At 37.7% G+C, this 20,278-nt stretch overlaps 2 protein-coding genes across 6 annotated transcripts; both read left to right on the forward strand.

The window, feature by feature from the left end:
• The first annotated feature begins 166 nt into the window (after window positions 1-166).
• Window positions 167-7,149, forward strand: LOC108060815 (uncharacterized). The gene is made up of 5 exons (XM_017146706.3): window positions 167-1,127; window positions 1,993-2,434; window positions 3,865-4,281; window positions 6,114-6,291; window positions 6,363-7,149. Exons 1-5 carry the CDS (start codon window positions 173-175, stop codon window positions 6,516-6,518), a joined length of 2,148 nt encoding a protein of 715 aa, XP_017002195.2. The 5' UTR covers window positions 167-172; the 3' UTR covers window positions 6,519-7,149.
• Window positions 7,150-10,144: 2,995 nt separating this feature from the next.
• On the forward strand, window positions 10,145-15,197 carry LOC138913182 (angiopoietin-related protein 7-like). 5 transcript variants are annotated; one of them, XM_070215847.1, is made up of 6 exons: window positions 10,145-10,359; window positions 10,421-11,541; window positions 11,606-11,746; window positions 12,470-13,524; window positions 13,590-13,741; window positions 14,914-15,197. In XM_070215847.1, the coding sequence occupies exons 1-4, from the start codon at window positions 10,279-10,281 to the stop codon at window positions 12,528-12,530; spliced, it is 1,404 nt and encodes a 467-aa protein (XP_070071948.1). In that variant the 5' UTR covers window positions 10,145-10,278; the 3' UTR covers window positions 12,531-13,524; window positions 13,590-13,741; window positions 14,914-15,197. The 5 variants fall into 5 exon arrangements, 4 of the variants coding, with proteins under 4 accessions (XP_070071948.1, XP_070071950.1, XP_070071947.1 ...); XM_070215849.1 differs by lacking the exons at window positions 11,606-11,746; window positions 14,914-15,197 and adding exons at window positions 12,283-12,409; window positions 13,805-13,994; XM_070215846.1 differs by lacking the exon at window positions 14,914-15,197 and adding an exon at window positions 13,805-13,989.
• Window positions 15,198-20,278: the final 5,081 nt, after the last annotated feature.

Here is a 20,278-nt window from a genome sequence, read left to right on the forward strand (position 1 = left end):
CTCGCGAGTGAGCAGTGCAGTGTGTGTGTTATTTGGGTCAAAAGCTGCAGCAGCACAAAGTTCCCGTTCCCGTTTCCGTTACCGTTCCCAGGGGGTGTCCACCTGTTATGCAGCTGGCCTAGGATCCAGGCTCCAGGATCGAGCATCCGGGTATCCACTGAGAGATCCCCAGATGGAGGCGAAGGTGCACCGCCAGCATCAGCGGCATCGCCGCACGGAGGCGCGTCAGCGGCGGCTGGAACGCGAGGCGGCGGCCACGGGCGGACCACCGCCCACCACGCCCGAGCGGGCGGAGGCCTTGGACTGTGCCACCGCCCTCAACGAGGGCGTGACAACGGCGGATCCCAGCGGCAGTGGCGGCACACCCAGCAGTGCGGGTCGCATCAGTGCCCAGAGTTCAGCGGACAGCATCGAGTTGGTCGGTTCACCCAGTCAGACGTCCCAGCAAACGGTGGTCCTGGTCAATGGGCACATTCCCCCTGGTCAGGAGGAGGAGGGCGGGCAGGAGGAGTCGCCCCTGGGCGCTGGCAATCCCCGGGAATCACCGCCGCTGCCCAAGCAGAGCGATGGCAGTCGCAACTCCTCCGGCGATGCGATGAGCCTGAGGGAAACCCTGCAGCAACTGCCGGCCACCCATCACCATCGATCGAGACGCACTTACTCGCCTGCTGCGGATCCGGATGCCTCCTTTCATCGCGGCATCCTGGGCTACATGGACCGGGAACTGAAGCAGAGCTCGCCCACGCCATCCGCCCCGGCGGGAACCGGAAACGGAAATGGCAATGGTAATGGCAATGCCACGGGAGCCTCCCGGAAACAGCAATCCCTGTCCGATCCTCAGGCCAGTCCCGCCCAGCGATCCCTGCGCTCGCGGAGCAGCTTCGACAAGAGTCCTCGAAGGAAGCGCAGCAAGTCGGAGTCCCGGAGGCGAAAGGAACGCAAGATGATAGCCGCCGGCGAGATGGAGGTGCGCCAGGCCAACGAGACCCTGATGCGGTACCTCAAGCAGTGCTCCGACATGCACGACGCCTCGCTCTCCGGCGAACTGGAGATCGACCAGAGTCTGGAGGAGCGACGCGTCCACCGGAAGACCAAGTCGCAGAGGGACAAGCGCGGCCAGCTAATCAGTGAGTAGTAATTGGATTAGTTTAGTTTATCTCAGTGATTCCTTCTTCCACCTGTTTTAATATTTATTTTTTTTTTGTTAAATTAAAACTAAATTTAATGCAAAAAAATGGCACTGGAAACTGATATCCTACAGCCTGTTTTTTTTTATAATTTCTTAATATATTAAGTTAATGTGTACTTTTTATTGGAGAAAATTCATTTTTTAAGTTCCAGCATTATACACCACTTTCTAGAGCCCCAATAAAGACCAATTATTCAGAAGCAAAGATACTCTATTTTCTTGTCTTTTTATATAGCTTAATTATAGTTTTCTTTAAAATACTTTAAAAAATTAAAAAGAACTCTTAGAAATTCCGAATTGATATCCAAATTTGGTGACATCTTTCTGTGTAGTCCCCGTGTTTCCCACTTCCAGGTCTCAGTTCCCATTGAGTAAAACCAGCTGGGGCAAAAGCTCCACCCTTCCACCCGGTCACCCACTTACTGTTCTCTCGATTCTGCGCAATCGCCTGTTTAAGGCACTCGAAAAAAGCCATGAGATATTTCTTGAACCACATTTGATTTTTAAGAGCCTCTTAAACAATAATATTGTATAAATAAACCGTAAAATAAGTGCTTAGTAATTTAATATTTCTAAATCTTAAATCATTTAATTTTTAGTGTTTATTAATCTATTTTTAATATAATCAATTTTTACATTTTATTGAAAGTTTTTAAAGTAAAAACCTTCCTTTTTTCCTTCTTACAAACCAAATTTAATCCATCTATAAATGTATACGTTTATTTTTAGAATTATTATCATTATCTACCAATTTCTTTGTGTGCAATCATATAATCCCATTCGAATCCTGCCTTCTCCCTCAGGCAAACTGTACTCGGCCGGGGGAATATCCTCGATTCTGAAGGAGCTGGCCGACGACATTGCTCCCGCCGAGGGCGAGGAGATCTACAACCCATTCACGCCGGTGGTCTCGCCCACGGACGATGCGCCCGCGCACATCGACAAGATGTTCCTGCAGACGTCATCCGGATATCGACCCGTGGAGCACAGCTACTACAAGCGCTCCTTCCTGGGCGCCGGTGTCCGTGGATCCGGCGGAATCGGAATGTCGACTTCCGGCGGAGGTGGCGGAGGTCGCCTCGATGGCATCTCGGCCGCGGAGTTGGGTGGCGCCGGTCGCCTCTTCCGCTCCAGCGGCAGCCACGCCCACGGCGGTGCCGGAATGGGCGGAAGTGCTGGCGGCTCGGCGAGTGGGCGTGGCAGCTACGGAGATACCCGCTGCCTAATCGATGCCGACTTCAATCGGTGAGTTTGTCTTTGATATGTTTTAAGTTTTAGAAAAATTTATGCAGAACCATTCCTTTAATTACCGAGGAACATTTGAAATTATTCATATATGTACAAGTCAATTATGTGAAATTAAATTATATTTATTAAGTTTTTTAAGGTTGTAGGTAATGCATAACTAATTTCCTAATTAAATTTCTTAATTCCTAATAGAGAAGTTTTTAGCTAACTCCTAATATTTCTTAATTTTTTGAATTACCGCACCCAGAAAAATTGAGAACGAAAAAAATCAACATCGACCGATCTTGATTTTAGTATTCGTATTCTCACTTTTTTCTTCTTGATATCAAGATGAAAGCAGTGTTGATTCTAGTATTCCCAGTCAAAGTCAATCTCAGTTTTTATGTTGTGGAAGAGGGACGTGAGGAAAAGACATCGAAAAAATGAGAGGAAAAGGGCCGAATTCCTCTCTTGTAGCTATCGGGCAGTCATGCTTCTTGATATCGGTAGCCTAGGGGACTAAAGCGTGCGGATTATATGTTTTGTAAGCGTATAGTCGGAAGTGTGTGTTCAGTCCCGCGTCGAGGCGGAAATTCTTTGCGTTTTTTTTTTTTTACTCATTAATATTAATATTAGGATTTTGTTAATCTAACACAAATAATGGCTTAATAAGAGTAAAAACCAAGAACCCAAGAGAACAAAATGTGATTGAACTTTGTACAGCGCCTCATGTGATGCTTCCATGGCGCAGCTGGTAGAGTGTTTGACTGCAAACTGTGAGGCAACGGGTTCGATTCCCACGACCGACCAAAGGTGTTTTTCCCAAGATAGTAAGTTATTTGAATTTTATATTTATCATTTGTTAATTATATAATAATTTCAGTTATTGTTTCAGTTAAAATTTGAAACTAAATGTGTTCTTATATACGAACATAGTATAGGGTAACGTCATCCATGTGTTTAAATAAAGGAAAGAAAAATAAGTTGTGAAACGGGGGGAACCAACAACAACACCGACGGGGACAGGAGGGGGTGCAAGAGGCAAAATTCCCGATTCCTCAATTATTTTTTTTTCTTCTTCTTATTCAATTTGTATCTTAAAATCGACATCGATTCGATGTTGAAACCGAGAAGACGTCATCTCGATATCGATAGCACACATACTCAAAAACCATTCTCAAAACCGAGATGACATCGATGTTGATTTTAGTATTTTCGATCTCGGCTAGGTTTTGTGATCGAAAATACTAAAATCAACATCGATGAGAACGGTTTTTTTTCTCGGTGCGTAAGAAGCCGAAAATATTTTTCCCCTCAGTTTCTATTAACTTGAACTATTTTAGTTAAAGTTAAATATAAACAAAATATCTATGAAGCTCACATAGAGTAGATTAATTTTTCCCATTATTTCTAAACGCATTCTAATCCCCATTTAAATCCCCTTCCAGCAATGGCATCACCAGCAACATTCAACTAGCCTGTGTAGTTCAACGAATCTGGCTGCTCATCTCGAACATTTGCCACGGCCTGCTAGCCGGTCTAGCCCTGGCCCACCTACTCTTCGTGCTGAGCAGCCACCCCATGGACTGGGCCAAGGTCATCAATGGCATGAGTCTCGCGGGCGAGACAATGTCATCCAGCGCCACCGCCCAACCCCCATCCGCAGCGACGCCCTCGGCGATGGACCTCAATCCTGGCGATCGGGGAACGGAGTCGAGTGGATCCCCATCCCCATCCTCACCAGCATCCGGTAGTGGAGGCAGTGACGCCCTGGCCCTGATAAGCGACTACGCGGGATTCGCGGAGATCTACCTGAACACCTTCTACTGCTTGGCCATAATCTGTCTGGTTTCTGTATTCGATCGGTGAGTTAGGGGGTGGTATTAAAAATAATACTTTTAAAAAATACACAATTTTGTTAAAGAAAGGGTACAATTTTGCAACTAATTTTGTTTAACAATTTATGGTCTAGTTTCTATTAGCTAATAGTCACGAAATAGTTCCAATTTAACCACTTAAAAGCTCTGTAAATATTTTTAGGTTTTATAACATTTTGTTCAAGAAAGAGTAAAATTTTGCAACTAATTTTGTTTAATATTTTATGGTCTGGTTTGTCTAAGCTAATAGTCACGAAATAATTCCAATTTAACCACTTAAAAGCGCTGTTGGAACTAAGCATTTCAGTAGAATTTAAGTAGCTCCCTCACTTTCAGTAGCTTCGTCGAATCTAATTGTGTCCTTAGAGTCTTTCCGATGTCCTTTGGCTTGATTAAAAGTCAATTTGGCCTACGCGCAACCTTCGTCAGCAGTCGGCTAAAAATAGGAAACCCTTCCCCCAGCGAAGACGAAGTTCGCCTCGAGAACTCATTGACCTCAGGTGGCTGATGAAGGATTCGTAGGGAGTTTCATTCAGCTGGAAGCCAGCCGGATGTGGGTTAGCCCTCGAGAGCCTCCCGATTTGGTTTCTGGTCTAGACTGTTGGGGGGTGAAATCATTCTGGAGGCGCTGGAAAGTGAGCTACAATGTGTGTGTGTGTTGCTTAATGAAATTGTGACCTCAATTTGGGAACTTATTCGGCTTCGCTGGCGCATAGAAATAATTTGTATGGCTCGCATTGCGTGGCCGCTTTCATCAGCCACAAAATATTTTAATGCCCTTAAACTTTGCTCTTTTTGCATGCCAAAGTCGCTGCCCACACACTAGCGAAGCGCTCTGCCTGCACTCTTGACCTTTAAAGGCTGCGCCAGTCGATGGCACAAGTGTGTGGGTGGTTTCAGGGTGGTTTAGGTGGCTAGTGGGTGGTGGCGAGCGTTGGTAAAGGAACACAACTGTCTGCCGTCGTTTGGCCATTCGAATTGTGCCATTTTCGGCTGGCAAAAGTGTGAAACTGTGTATGACATTTCGCTTCGTTATCCCAGCGCCAGTTGATTTATGTGCGGCTGTCGCTCTGCTAAATGTTAAGTATCTCCCGGCAGCGGAGTCTGTGTCCTGACCTTTGCCCCTTGCCGAATGGAGTGCGGCGGAGGATTTGCTTTCAATTAATATGCAGGCGATTAAATGTCAGGATCCTGACATTAAATGTCGACATTTAAGAATTCGTGGGAGTATTGCACCAAAGAAAGTTACTTCCCTGCAGCAAATTGGACATCTGAACTTTCGAATATTCGTCAAGTCTTGAAGGCAGTTCCAAATTTCAACAGTTTATTCTATGTTTTTTTTCTTTCTGACGTCACATTTTCGTTTATATTTCTTGTGCTTTTCCATTTCCCCACTTGCACCTTCTTATCAGTGATCAAAATGCCCCCTCCACTTGATATGGTAATGCAACCTCCAATTAGTTCTAAGGTCAGCTCAAGTTCATTAGACGTAACCTCGGTCAGTTACAAAGTAGTAGTAGTTGTGCCTTGGTTATTTTTAGGACTTTCCGGAAATAAATTAGCAAAGTGAAATTAGCAAAAACTCAGTAATGATGTTGGGTAAAGATTTCCTGAGATCTCAAGAGAGACTACTTCCGCTTTGGAAAGCAAAATCAAGACAACTATTATCTCCATTTCAAGAACGTTTATTCTCTAATATTTTCTCAAACTAAGAACTTTTGAATCAGTTTTTTCGTTCCTCAATTGTTAGGATATTAACTTATTAAAATAACTCAAATAAATACTGAGGCTCAACCTACTTGTTTCATTTTTTCCTTCAGCATGGACATCTGCCGCTGGAGCTTCTCGAATGCCAGCGAACTGATCTCGTTTCGTTGGCTCATCATCACCATGATCTATGTGGCGACAATAATCCTAACAATTTGCTCCGATTCCATCGACGAGAAGCTGTACCTGTTCAACAACAATGCCAACATTACGCTGACGCAACAGGAGATGGTAAGATAACCCTGCTGATCCTTAAAAGCCTGAATTAAATACCATCTATATATATATCCCACTTCGAACAGCTGAGGAACAGTGTGCAGAGTGTCTGGAGCAGCTTGTCGGTTACGAGGAGCATTGCCGCCATATCGGGATGGATTATGATCGGACTGACGCCGCAGGAGGACATGCTGTATGAGCACCTGGTGGATCTTACCAAATATCAGTTGACAAATAATTGAATTTAAGGCGAACGCGACATTTCGACTAGTTGTAAATAGTTTTGTAGTTGAACTCTTAGCAGCTGTTGTTCAGTTATTGGCTTTTTATATGTACGGCATAATCGAAACGCAATAGGACTCTTAAGCTTTAATGACGTCTCTTAAGGATTCACATTGATGCCCTTCACAGGCCGCTAGAACAAACCAAATACCCAGAGAAAACCAATTATATGACAACCAAAGAACCCAGTGGTTGACCTTCGAGTTAGTTGACTAAGCAAATATAGTAAACGCAGGATATAGATGCAATATAACGATGGAAAAGTATGAAATACCTATATTTACCAGATAGATGTATCCATGTACTTATGCATATATACAATATGTTACCTATATAGATATACACATAGCTATACGCATGCTGATATACATTATATACGCGAATATAGAAATATTTACAAAGTACTTGAAATAATTTTTCTTACACATATCGTCTAAAGAAACGGAACCCCTTGTTTATTCATCGTTGCGGCAATTTTACAGCAAAAGGCTTCCCCAATTAGATCCTCAGTCGATAAGCATTGACTGTATTAATAATAATTTAAGCAGGTGTAATTTGTATAAAGTTTTGCTATGCAGCAAACAGAAGTGTGTACATTAGGGCGGTCCACCTTTGTATGGAAAATTTTAAGGTCCTACTCTCACCCGCTTATACGGTGCGCATTGTGGTATTCAAGGTATATCAAAAGACAATTTTAAAAAAATCGTGTTTTAGAGTCTGCGAATTGGTTTCAAAGTTTATCACCCATACGCACTGTTGCCTTCGATCAAAAAGTTTTTCTGATCAAGGTGGCATAGATATCAACAATTCAGTTGATGTTTTGCTCTCCTTTTTTTTTACCAATTATTCCAACGAAATTCATAATTTGACAAGACAAGAAATGGGAGAGCGATTTTTTTCGACCAAATTCGAACTGTTATACACAGGGAACGAAAATAACTGTTATTGTAAATTTTCCATACAAAAAAATCACGCACTTAGAAGGGTCCTAAAATTTTTTTAAATACACCATAATTTTTATTAGCCATTGTAGTTTACAAATCCGTAATGATTTTTATTTTTTGATTTTTATAATAAAACTCAAAAAATAACTGTTATTTTTTGATTTTTATGAATAACAGTTAATCCCTTGACATTTTTAAAAAAATGAAATAATTAAAAAAAACATGATACCCGTGCTTTTTATAACTTACTAAAAATTTGTTAAAAAAGGCAACCGCGCATATTTTATACCTATATTTTTTTAAAATTTTGTTTACCCACAAAATCGCCATAAATCAAGTTTGAGTTTTATTTTTGATCACGACGAATAACTGTTATTTGTCAACTTTTATTATAAAACTCAAAAAATAACAGTTATTCTTTGAGTTTTACTTTACAAATCAGAAAATAACTGTTAAAGTGTGATTTTTAAAATAAAACTTATAACAGTTACGTTCCCTGGTTATACATGTCGTATGAGTAATTTTAAAGCAAACTTTAAAGACGTTTCGCAAGGTCTAAATTCGGAAAAAAAATTTTTTTGTTTTCACATACATTTTTTGCATACTTTAACATACCATGTTAAGGGGTGAGAAAAGAATTTCATTTTTTGGACCGCCCTAGTGTACATAGAACTATATTAAAATTATTTACACTGCACACTGGGCCAGCCGATCAGATTTTTGGCCAAAAATACGTTTTTCTTTTTTAAGAAAATGACCAAATTGAGTTTGGGATCCTTTTTATAATACATTAAACTAATTTATGCCAAAGTTTCAAAGAATTCGGGCAAGTAGTTTTCTTTTACCATATTTTCAAAGTGAAAAATTCATAAAATATTGATGGAAATGAAAAAAAATTTAGAAGTCAAAGATGCTGATGTTGCTGTTCGACTTCTTTCTGAAACTTGCAGAAGGGATTATTTTCAACAAGTAAAAACTATAATATAGCTCGTATGTCTTACTTGTTTGCTAAAATAAATGTTATTGTTAATTTTTACGCTTTTTTTCAGCAAATGAGTACTTTGCTTTTCGAGTGCCTTCGAGTGCCATCCCCAAATTAGTTCATTCCTTCAAAAAAAAAATTCGTTGATCAATTTACTAAAAGCGTAGCCCACCGACTCGATGCGGTTTTGCCTTAGTTTTCGGTAATTTAAGTTTTAATTGAAGGCTTAACTCGAAGTCGAGCTATTTTGAAGAGCTTAGCTAAGAGAGCCCAAGAGTATGCCATACTTTATTTCTTCAGGTTTTGGTGAACATTTTGCGCTCAAAAATTTGATTTTAGTGTGACTAACATCTAAAATCTACTTTTTACGTACACTAATCGATTATGGTATTTTCCAAACCTATATCTATCTATTTAATCAGGACTATGCAAATAAAAATGTAGCATACTTTTGTGATGACTTCAGAATATGTCAAATTAACATTAAACAAATCAAAAAACAATATTTTTAAACAATTTTTTTTACATAATTTGATTATATAAAACTTAAAAGGTAACAAGAACAAAAAAATAGAAATTTTTTTTAAATCGATTGTTTGATAAACGTTGATGTGGGAGCCTCCGAAAGTTGCACTTTTTAACGGTTCATAAATCTTAAATGACATAATATTTTTTAGTGATGTTAATTTTTTTTAGTTTGTTTTATCTCATACTTTATTGTTTTCGAAAATGGAAGAAGTGCGTCTTCTAGTTATTTTTTTAAAAATAAAAAACCGAAAAGTACGTAAAATTTTCCGACTTTGGTCTGGATTATCTATATCATATAAAATTCCAAGAAATTTTACTTTTAGTTCGTTGGAAAGTTCAATCTTTTAAGAAAAAAACGCAAAAAACTGCATCCTTTTAACTGTCCTAGGAAAGAAATTACAGATTTTTGGCCAAAAAATTAACTTTCTGGCCCAGTGTGCACTGCTGCCCTCTAATTTTCTGATTAATATGATATTTATTAAACTTTCTTGTTTTTAGAGGCATTAAAAACAATTAGAAATTTTACCTGAGCTGTATATAAACCGAGTGCAATAAAATAACGAATATTAAAGTTTAATTATACACTAACCAATATACAGAGGCAAACGTAATGAAAATATATGTAATGAAAAGTGAGCTAACGAATCGATCAATGCGGATGACAAGGAAATCTCATTGTAAACTTGTATATAAAAAAAATATAAACGCAAATAAACAAAAATAATGTATAAAGGCAAGAAAAACACACATTTTACTTATTTAAAAGGTTGGGATAATATTATTTTTATGTAATTAAAAGAAGATTTCATCCCTTAAAATGTATGTGTTATTGAAACACAAGAAAAAATCCATTTGTGGAACATTTTTCTGTTTTTTTTTTGTACTGAAGGAAGAAGAATTTACAAAAGTTAGATTTTTTGATCTTGATTCCAGTTTAAATTCAGTAAAGACTTTTTAACGGTTTTAAAAGAAATACTTTTGTGATCAGTTTTAGGTGGTGTGGTAGCACTTGTCTTTAGTATTTTTGGATTTTCAGTATCTTTCAAGTATTTAAATACATCAGGATGGCTTTAGTCACTTTTAATCGATGATTTTGCAGCACTATACTCTTCCCTCGCTTTATAGCATCATCTTAACTTTGATCTGGTTTTCTTACGAATTGCGCAGTTTCTTTTCATTAAGATTTAACCTCTTTGCGGCATCTTAAAAGTAGTGTCAATTTTCACCTGAATTGCCAATGAAGTCAAACCATTCCTGGACATCATCATGAAAACGCCAAACGTAAACAATCTTGCAGAGGAGCCCCAAGTTTCTGGCTCTTCGCTGGAATCAACTACTGACAACTCTGTAAGCCACAAATATATTTGTATTTATCAAATTTATTATAGCTTAAATTATTTAATTGCAGTTTAACAGCGACTCAGATGCAGAGGTTTTATGTGCAGCAACTGATCAACTTAAAAGTGTAAAAAAGTGCAAGACTAATGAGAAGAAAAAAATAAATGATTTAGAGGAGCGGCTAGTCTTTGAGAAAGAGAAGATTCGGCATTATGAAGCTCTTATCAGAGACAAGGACGATATAATTAAATCTCTCAAGTGGATCGCCGAATCTGAGGACATAATTATTAAACAGATGCAAAGTCAAATTAATGATTTGCAGAACGCACTTGACTTAAAAAATCCGTTAAACATAACCGACCAGAAAGACGTGTTTAATAGTTCTGAGAAACCTATTACAGAAAATATCAACCAAATTCAAGAACCCAACATACAAGATCAAATTAATTTACTTAAATTGACCAATGCAAAATATGTGACACTCATTGACGAGTTGGAACTAAAACTTAAGGAAAAGGAGGATATAGTAATACTCTTTGAATCAAAAGTAGCGGAATTGGAAAACCAATTCAAAAAAGATGAAGTTATTTTGAGAGCAGAAATTGCCAAACTAGAAGATAAAGCTAAAGATACATCTGCGGAGATCTTAGAAAAAGATGAGCAACTACGTAAATACACTTCAAATGCTAATAATGGTAGTGAGATACAACCTACTTTACTGCTAAATTTTACCAAAAATAAGAATATAAAACTGGTTGAAATGCAGGGGATTGATCCCTTTATGGCAGTTTTCGAAGATATTCAAACTGCTGGTTCAGATTGGATGGTCATTCAGCGGCGGATCGATGGTACTGTGAGTTTTTCTCACAACTCTGAATTACCATGTAGCGTTGGCTTCGGTAACATAAATAGTGAATACTGGATTGGTTTTGACTTGCTACATCAAATAACAAACACTCAAAAATATGAGCTGTATGTAGAACTTGTAGATTTCGATGATGTAACAGCTTATGCCAGATACGATAATTTTACTGTTGGAAGCAAAGATGAGAAGTATATGTTAAAGTCTCTTGGATCCTACTCGGGAAACGCTGGGGATGCTTTTCGCAGTCTTGAAAAACAAACAGTGGATAAATGGACCAAAACTGACAAATCAATATTCTTCTGGTGGTATACACCCAACATGCAATGGTAAGTGACCAGATAAGTAAAATTGTTCATTATATCGCTAAATGTTTTTCTTTTAAACGTTCAGCAATTTAAATGGTCCCTACTACAATTCTAAGCTGAAATTAAATAACATTTACGGCCTTTGGTGGGGAAGATGGAATATAGGAAAATCAATATATTCTCTGAAGTCCTGCAAAATGTTGATAAGGCGAAAGTTACAATTTAAGTAAATTTTAATATACTTTAATAAACATTTTTCATATTTAACTTTTGATACGTTCCATGACAAAGAAGTCCAGTAGATTCACATGAAAAAATTGTTTTTTTATTCAGTTTATTTTTTTATTTTATGATGTTAATTTAACTTTTTTGAATGTGTATCAGGATATATACGAATGAATGTATGCATGTATTCCAGATTTCGGTTTGGATCAGAACAATTGTCATTGCTTAATAAACATTATATCTTCCAATAACTGACTTTCAAAATTGTAACGGTTTCGATAGAAATGTTTATGTGATCAGTTTTATTTGGTGTGGAGCACTTGTCTTTAGTATATTTTTTGCGTACTTAAGTATGTCCAAATCCATAAAAATGGCTCTAGGCACTTTTAAACGAAGATTTTGCAACACTTTATTGTTCCCTCGTATTTTAGCATCATCTTAACTTTGGTCTGGTTTTTGTACGAATTGCGCAGTTTCTTTTCATTAACAATTAATTTCTGCGACATCTTAAAGGTAGTCACGATACTCCATTTTCAGCTGAATGACAATAAAGTCAGAAAGTATTCTCATTTAAAAGCAACTTCTGGCCACAATCATGAAAACGCCAAACGTAAACAAACCCACGGAAGAGTCTCAAAGTTCTTCGCTGGAATCACTCCACTCTGTAGGATACACAGTTATAAAAACATTTTAAAATTCCGTATAATAATGATTCTTTTTACAGTTCAATAGCGACTCCGAAAGAGAAGAGTTACATGGTACAAGACGTAATAAACGGAATCTAAGTAAAGTCGCCGAATTGGAGGACAGGTTAGCAGTTAGTGAGAAAAAAAAGATCAGGCTTTACGAAGTTATTATTAGAGACAAGGACAATTTAATAAAAGCGATCACCGAAACAAAGGACTTAAGCATCAAAATTAACGATTTGCAGAATGCGATTAACTTTAAAAACTCATCAAATTTTAACAATGCTCAAGAAGGTTCAACAAACTTTGTTTCGAATTCTTCTAAGTTAAGTCATTGGAATAGCGAAAATTTCACTCGAATTCAAAAGGAGATAATGGAAAACCAAATTGAGTCGCAAACGAAACAAATCGCTGAGTTGAAATTAAATCTTCAAGAAAGGGATGCTACAATCGCCGAGTTTAAATCGAAAATTGAAGAAAAGGAGAAATTGGAAGAAAATTTCAAGAAAGAAAAAGGTTGTCTGAGAGCTAAAATTGCCCAACTTGAACTTAAAGCTAAAATCATCTCTACTAAGCCCAATGAGAAAGATAAGCAAGTAAAAGAAGCCTCCTCGGCGCTTAATTTAACAGAAAACCCCAAAGTAAGAATGGTTGTGGGACTGAAATTTGGTCCATCCAAGACAGTATTTGAAGATATTCCGTCTGCTGGTTCGGATTGGATAGTCATTCAGCGGCGTCTCAATGGTCAGCTGAATTTTAATCAATATTCGCCAGTGGCATATGATAATGGTTTTGGTGATTTAAGTAAAGAGTTCTGGATGGGTTTTGAATTCATACATCAACTGACTAATACCCAAACACACGAGTTGTATGTTCAACTTGTAGATTTTAACAACCAAACCATTTTTGCCAGATACGATAATTTTGTTGTTGGAAGCAAAGATGAGAAGTATGTGCTAAAGTCTCTTGGTTCCTATTCGGGAAATGCTGGCGATGCTTTTCGGAGTCTTGAGAAAAATGCAGTTGTAGGAATACCATCACTTCAAGAATTACACACATGTCTATACTGGTGGCACTCAAACCAGATTCAATTGTAAGTAACATAAGTAACAAATAAGTAGGTCATAATAAGTTAATTTGTATATCTTAATTTTTAAGGTATAACAACTTAAATGCTGAATACAGCCTTTTGCCTCGTAGCGGGCTTGGGTGGGGGAATTGGAAAGATTTAAAGCGTCTGAAATCCTGCAAGATGTTGATAAGGCCAAAGACGAATTAATTCACAAGAATAGTAAATTCCATTTACAATGGTAAGAGCAAAAGTTATTTAACATTTTTACATTAATTAACTCAATGTTTTTATTAACGTTTAGCAACTTAACTGGTCATTCCGCAACTCTCAGCTGAAAACAATTTTCTAAAGAATTATATCTGTTTTTTTTATGTGTAATAACGTTGATTTCAGTTTGTTTCGTTCAGTTTGGTTGTGAAACAGGATAAAAATGTTTCTAGATGGCGCCAAAAAGTTAATGTAGAAAGAAATGTATATGTAATACTAAATGTAATTTGGACTGAATCAAAATCCTTCTCGTTTTGTATTATCATTAAAAAAACATTGTATAATTAATTTAACGACTTTGAGTAGTGGTAAGGATTTATAGGCTTATAGATTTTGACTTGTAATAGGACTTAAGATATTAAATAGTTTTACCAAGAGTGAAATGTAGGGACCGTCTTAAAATTTGAAACAAATAAATTAACATGATCTTAAAAGGTTCTATTTGAACAAGAATTATGACTGTTTATTCCCTAAATTTGGTCTAGTTTAAATGTTATACTTATATTTTCCAAATAATATGATTGAACGTAACCCTTATTATTGCAATTCAAATTGGTTTTATGAGGTAATGAGACATAATTTTGCAGTCAGCGGAATCTGTTAAAAAAATACTTGACAAACGAAACCAACAGCAGCCCAATAAAAGACAGAATTGAGCATGAGTATGTGTCGGATCTTTATGCTCCTGCCGACAGCAACCCGGCAACCAATAAAACTTTTAATGGCCCGCTAAATGGCTTCAAAGCGAAAACAAAGCTGTTAAAATGAGCGCAAGCCACTTCGACCAAGTCGATTCACAGGAGGCACGCTCCACAAATTCCAAATTTAAATGTTCCACATCAATTGCAATTATTCTTTGTTACTGTCTTTGCATTTGTCATCTTTGTCGTGTAAATTATTAATTTGAAATTTCATAATTAACTGAGGTTGTTTACCCAGTTTGTTTGAAGTCTAGTAAGCGGTTTTCTGGCCCATGTCGGTATTTGCATACATAATTTTTAAACATTTTTTGTGACCAGGATAAAGTTAATGGAGCTTATAATTTAACCAATTTTAAATACATTTTTAAAAGCCTCTGGCCAAGTTGGCTATTTAACATGTAAATCATGTTTCTCCCGAGAAAATTGAATGTCTTATAATTAGATGTTCCCGGGATATAACACAAGTCTTTGTCATCGTTATCACAATCGCCAACGTTATCGGAGTAAACGCATTATCATCATTAAACACTTGCTGCAATTATGGCGCTAATTGAATTTCTAAATGAATATAATGACTCGGCAACAACAAAAACAAACGCAAGCGCAGCACAATAGACCAGGATATACTGTTTTGTGGCCTAGCATCTCCTTTACAACGCCGTGAAAATTATAAATATAATTGACATTGGATAACGACTCCTTGATGCCCTTTTTGTGGATGGACAACCCTCGGTAATTTACAATTTTAAAACATTTTATAATAAGTATTTATGAATTTTATATTTAGGCTTGATACAAAATTAAAAGTTTCATTAAATTATTTTATTTTACAATATCAAATTGTTTTCTATTTAATTTATAAAATATTTTGAAAGAAATCAATACAAAAGCATCCAATTCAAATTTATTTAATAACTATTTTTGAAACTTGTGTAATATTTATAGTTTATTTTCATTAACTTTATACCTTAAATCTACGGAAAGTAAATAATTTTTTTTGTTAAATATTTTTTTAAAAGTTTTTATGGCTTATTAAAAATTTTATGTTAATAAAGGTTACTAATTCTCTTTGTATTTTTCCTTCAAAGCCTTTACAAAATATTATACTACAGTTTTCCACTTTTATTTCCTTGTTAGCAGCACAAACCCAGGCGGAAACCCAACAAGGCCCAAGTCCCAAGAATCAAGAATCCTGCCAGCCAGCTCTGAATGAAAAGGACGAGACTGCTGTAATTAGGTTAAACACACACGTGGCTCCAAGTGCCTTTCTGCGAGTGTGCCAGTGTGTGGCCAGGCTGGAGATAAAACGCTGCAAAAATGAGGTGAGAAAATGAAATAAAACAACCAACGGCTGGCGCAACGAATAAAAATGGCGCGTAATTTGCACGTTTAACCGCATGACAGCGAAAAAAATTACACAACCCATGCACAATAGACAAAGTTACAAACACGTACGCATCCTGACAGTGCCGTTTTTCAGGGGGATTTTCATAGGTTCGGAAAAATAGTTTGTTTACTATTTGAAAGTCAAATACTAGACTGGTCCAAAGCTTTCCATTTATTTATGATTGCCACGAATTACCTTGTAATCGTCATTGGTTTTTCAATTAATTTTGAATTAATCAGTTGTATTTTCCTCCGAAATTTACGAACAAGTTAAGGCTAAGAAAATATATTTAAGAACGCTCTCGAATAATACCAAAAGCTAATGATAATTGTAATTTATTTTTAGCAGGACAATGGTCCCCCTTTTAAAAGTCCTGCCGCCGGCACTGTTTCCTCGTGTGAGCTTGTGGTGTCTGAATTACAATTACATCGCAGCAAAAGCTAGAGCACTCAAGTCGCCCAACTGGCCTTGGATAGTTGCTGTTGCTTTTGCTTTTGCTCCTGTTGCTGCGGCTCCTGGGCTGGACATTCGAGCATATGGTCGAGTAATTATCCTGTTGCTCTCACCAACATCTCGGCTTAGCCATCCACCACCGCAGTGCCCTACTTGAGCTCCGCTGCTTATCGAAGTGCCCATCAAGCTGGCTGGTCCGAGATGAGTTGATTAATTGAAATATTCCGAGCCTACGAATGCGGAGGGGAAACTATGTAAAGGGATAGCTCATTGAGAGCATATGTTGGGCCGTCACCGGGCGTATTCAATAAGGATAATGTCATTGTCAGTACGATAGTAAATGATGTATAGGGAAGTGTTATGTTATGCATAAGTTGTGGCTTGTATTCTTGACTAACCATAAGATCAACTTTTAAAGTCATATTTTTGAAAACTATTAAATGTTAATTTATTTAAACTAAATTAAGAATACTTAAGTTATCCCAATTATTTTACTCATTAAAAAATATGATTACAATTAAACTTTTTTTGGGCTTTAACGTTTGAAGCATATTTTAAAGAGATCAGCGAAGTTTCAGTAACGAGACATTAATTAGCATTCTATTATTCGGTTATTTCTTTAGCCTATTTTTCCACAGTAAAAAATAATTTTTGTATCAAATTTAGTTTACAATTTTGAGCTTTTTTTTTCTTGAGTATATTTTTGAAAGTCAAAAATTTAAGATAGTTCTGTACAAAATCCATTGGCAAACCATAAGAAGGGTATCATCCTGTCTCTGAGACTTTGCTGTCGCAGGACGAAAACTTGTTGCCTTAACTTTTAATTAAGCCAAGAGTTTGTGTAATGTATCTGGCCGTGCGTCCTTCTGTGCTTCTAGAGAGTGTGTGCGAAATTAACAAATAAGCGTATAAATTATGCCACAACACGCTGACAGCGCACACACACACACACACGCCCACCAACGGGGATGTGGATGTCCTTTGGCCAGGATCAGGGAAATATGAGCACCAACTGTGGACGGGCGACATCTGCAGCTTTCCTGCCATTTGGCGTCATTGTCATCGATGTTGCTGCTCCACTGGGCAAAAGAGGGGCGAGGCCCATAGCCAGTTGCCAGTTTGCCAGTGGCCAGTAGACCACATTCCAGCCAGCTTCGAATTACATTGGCTTTAAAGCGCAATTCGTCCGCATGTGTGTGCTGGCCATTGTTATTGTTGCTGCTGGTCAAACATGACACTTGCCAAGACCCAGAAGCTGTTTGGACTCAAGGCAGCGACTCCGAGATGACCATTAGTGGCTAGTAATTATAATAATATGTAAAAATGGCTTAGTTGTAAGATACCTTTTGCAATCGAACGCCAGCTTTGAGATTCTTTTTTGTTTAATTATGAAAAATTTATAAAATTGTACGTAAGAATTGATATCTAATCAATAAGTACTTCTGCTCACAGTTATTGAATGCTCTATATTTTTCCCTTCCCATAGTAACACTCATCTTTCATAAGTGACCTGGTTTTCGGAGGGTATCACAGTTCCTGGCGCCAACGAGAGTGGCGCACGTTGCGTATGCGTGATGTCGACACCGAACATTGGAGAAAATGCCGACAAAATCAGACTGCCACACATCCTTGTATACCTGATGGTCCCAGCTCCATGTGGGAGTTACTGAGTTGGAGCCATCCATGTTGGTCAGAGCTTGTCTGGAAGCGATAAGCCGCATTCGGTGAGCCAGGAATAGAAATGCCAATAACGTCCTACTTTATTGTTTGTACTCTTGGCAGCACATAATGCCGCGAAACTGGCCATTATCAGTTTGTGCGTAAAGATTTTACGATCTCGGCTCAAAATTATTGAGGCATGTCCAAAGTAGACATTCCCTAACCGAAATGTTCATCGTTTACTTCCCGTTCAGCAGCAATTTTTCCGCTCACTCCATTTTGGTCGTAAAATAAAGAAAGAAAATTGCAATAAACTGACCTAAAGGGCAGTAATTATTTTGTGAAGGGAGAACATGCCTTTTGAGCAGGTCTTCAAGCTAATGAAAAGCACTTGGTTGTCTTCAAAGCATTCAGGAACGGGAAAGTTTTTCTTTTTAAAATTGAAGCTTAACATGAGGTAAAGGATTCTTAATTGCAACCAAACGGATTTTGCAGGCTTAAAATATATTGTTTAGATATTTCCATGTATTTTAAGCATTAAGCTATAGTGTTGTTTTCTTCATAAATATTCATATTCATTTTCATTTCATTTGTGTAGTTATCCATGGCTTTGCAAAGAGCATTCCAAAATGTCAAAGAGTCCAAACCTTTCAACTGGTTTACTACATGCCAATTATTCTTGTTTCTGCCACTCGGCTTGGGCAAAACCGGCATTGACTTTGATGCCTCAACGTGTTTCTTTTTCATAATTTACGAGCCGAAATGTTTCATTTCATGTTTTATGGGAAATAAATTATGACCCCGACCCCGACCAGTGTTTTCCATTGACAACGTCAACGAAGGGGGGCCAGCTAAGCCGGCGATAAGAACTTTTGGGCCACAAAAAAAAACGAGAAGAAAACGCAGACACGAAAGATGCCAAAATAATGGAAGAAGAACTGCAAACGGATAGAGGGAAATTTATGTGCGTTTATTGATTGCCAAACGGGAGAAAAACAGCAAAGGATGAAAACTTGTCCAGAAACCGAGGCGAATTTATGTAAATTTTACTTTGGTCCTCAGAGCGACTTTTATGAAGACGAAGTGCAGCTGGGTCTGACCGAAAATATAAGAATGAGAAGCCCATAAAGCGGAGGGATTGAATCCTGGTGTCTTTTGGTCTCCTCACGATGCTCACTGCACGAAATTCATAAACTTTTGGCATAAACATGTCTACATATCTGCGAATAAATAGCTACAAAATTAAATCTTTTATATGAAAGGTTTCGCTATAATAAATATTAAACATATATTAGGATTATGTTTTATAAGCTTGGAACAAAAAGTGAAACGAAATATTGTGACTATAAATTTAAGTGTAAAGGAAAATTAAATAATAACAATTAAAATTAAAATGATTTGCTTAAATTATGATTTATTTGGTAAAATTGGAATAGGTATTTCCATTAAACTTCTAGATTATTTTAGGCCAAATAAGTTGTCCATTCGCCAAGTGTCCAATGGTCGGCGTGCAGTCAACGAGCCCTAAAAAGGAAAGTCGCCGGGAGTGACTCCTTAAAGTGACCAGGAGAAGGGAACTGAAGTGGCCCTCGTCCCGGTTGAGGGAGAATAGGTTTAGGCAGTAACTTTAACGCCGCATGTGGGCCAGGCAGCCCAATCCGAATGTATGCATGTGGGTCATTTATATGCAAAGCATAACCATGGCTTCACAATATGCTGGCTCTAATAAGCCGGAGAGATGGGGACCCCGTCACAAGCACGTATCCCATTGCCTCCCGAATGCACAACTCAGGTAGTCTGGACTATAATTTGGTCTCGTATCGAACTCCTCCAGCAGCAGCTGCTGCTATAAATATAATTTCAATAGAAAAAGTTGCCAATATAAGTGCCAAGTATTGTTCGTGCTGTGCGAGAACCTCTCGAACTTCGAGCAATTGTAGTAGAGTAGTTTTCCCACCCCACATTTATTTTCGTTTCCTCAATCTTTAATGTCGTTATTAACTTGCTGGATTCGCCTTTAAATTGTTTTCCTTGTGCTGACAGTTAAGTTTATGCTTTCGAGCGTTTTGCTTTGATTCATAGTTTACCCTTGTCACAAATGGAAACAAGACCTTAATCGGAGTCCAACGAACCATGATAAATAAAACTTAACCATTAGAGATAAATGAAAGTCGTCGTTAAAAATTAAGCATAAAAGTTCATGCATATTTCAAAACAACTCGGATCCGAAAACTTTCGATTCATTTGATTTGACAGACAAAACTATGTGTTTAAAAGACTCATTAATCTTTTTGCCAAATAATTAAGC

This window comes from Drosophila takahashii, chromosome 3L, assembly GCF_030179915.1.
Source record: "Drosophila takahashii strain IR98-3 E-12201 chromosome 3L, DtakHiC1v2, whole genome shotgun sequence".
In the NCBI taxonomy this organism is placed as follows: Eukaryota; Metazoa; Arthropoda; class Insecta; order Diptera; family Drosophilidae; genus Drosophila; species Drosophila takahashii.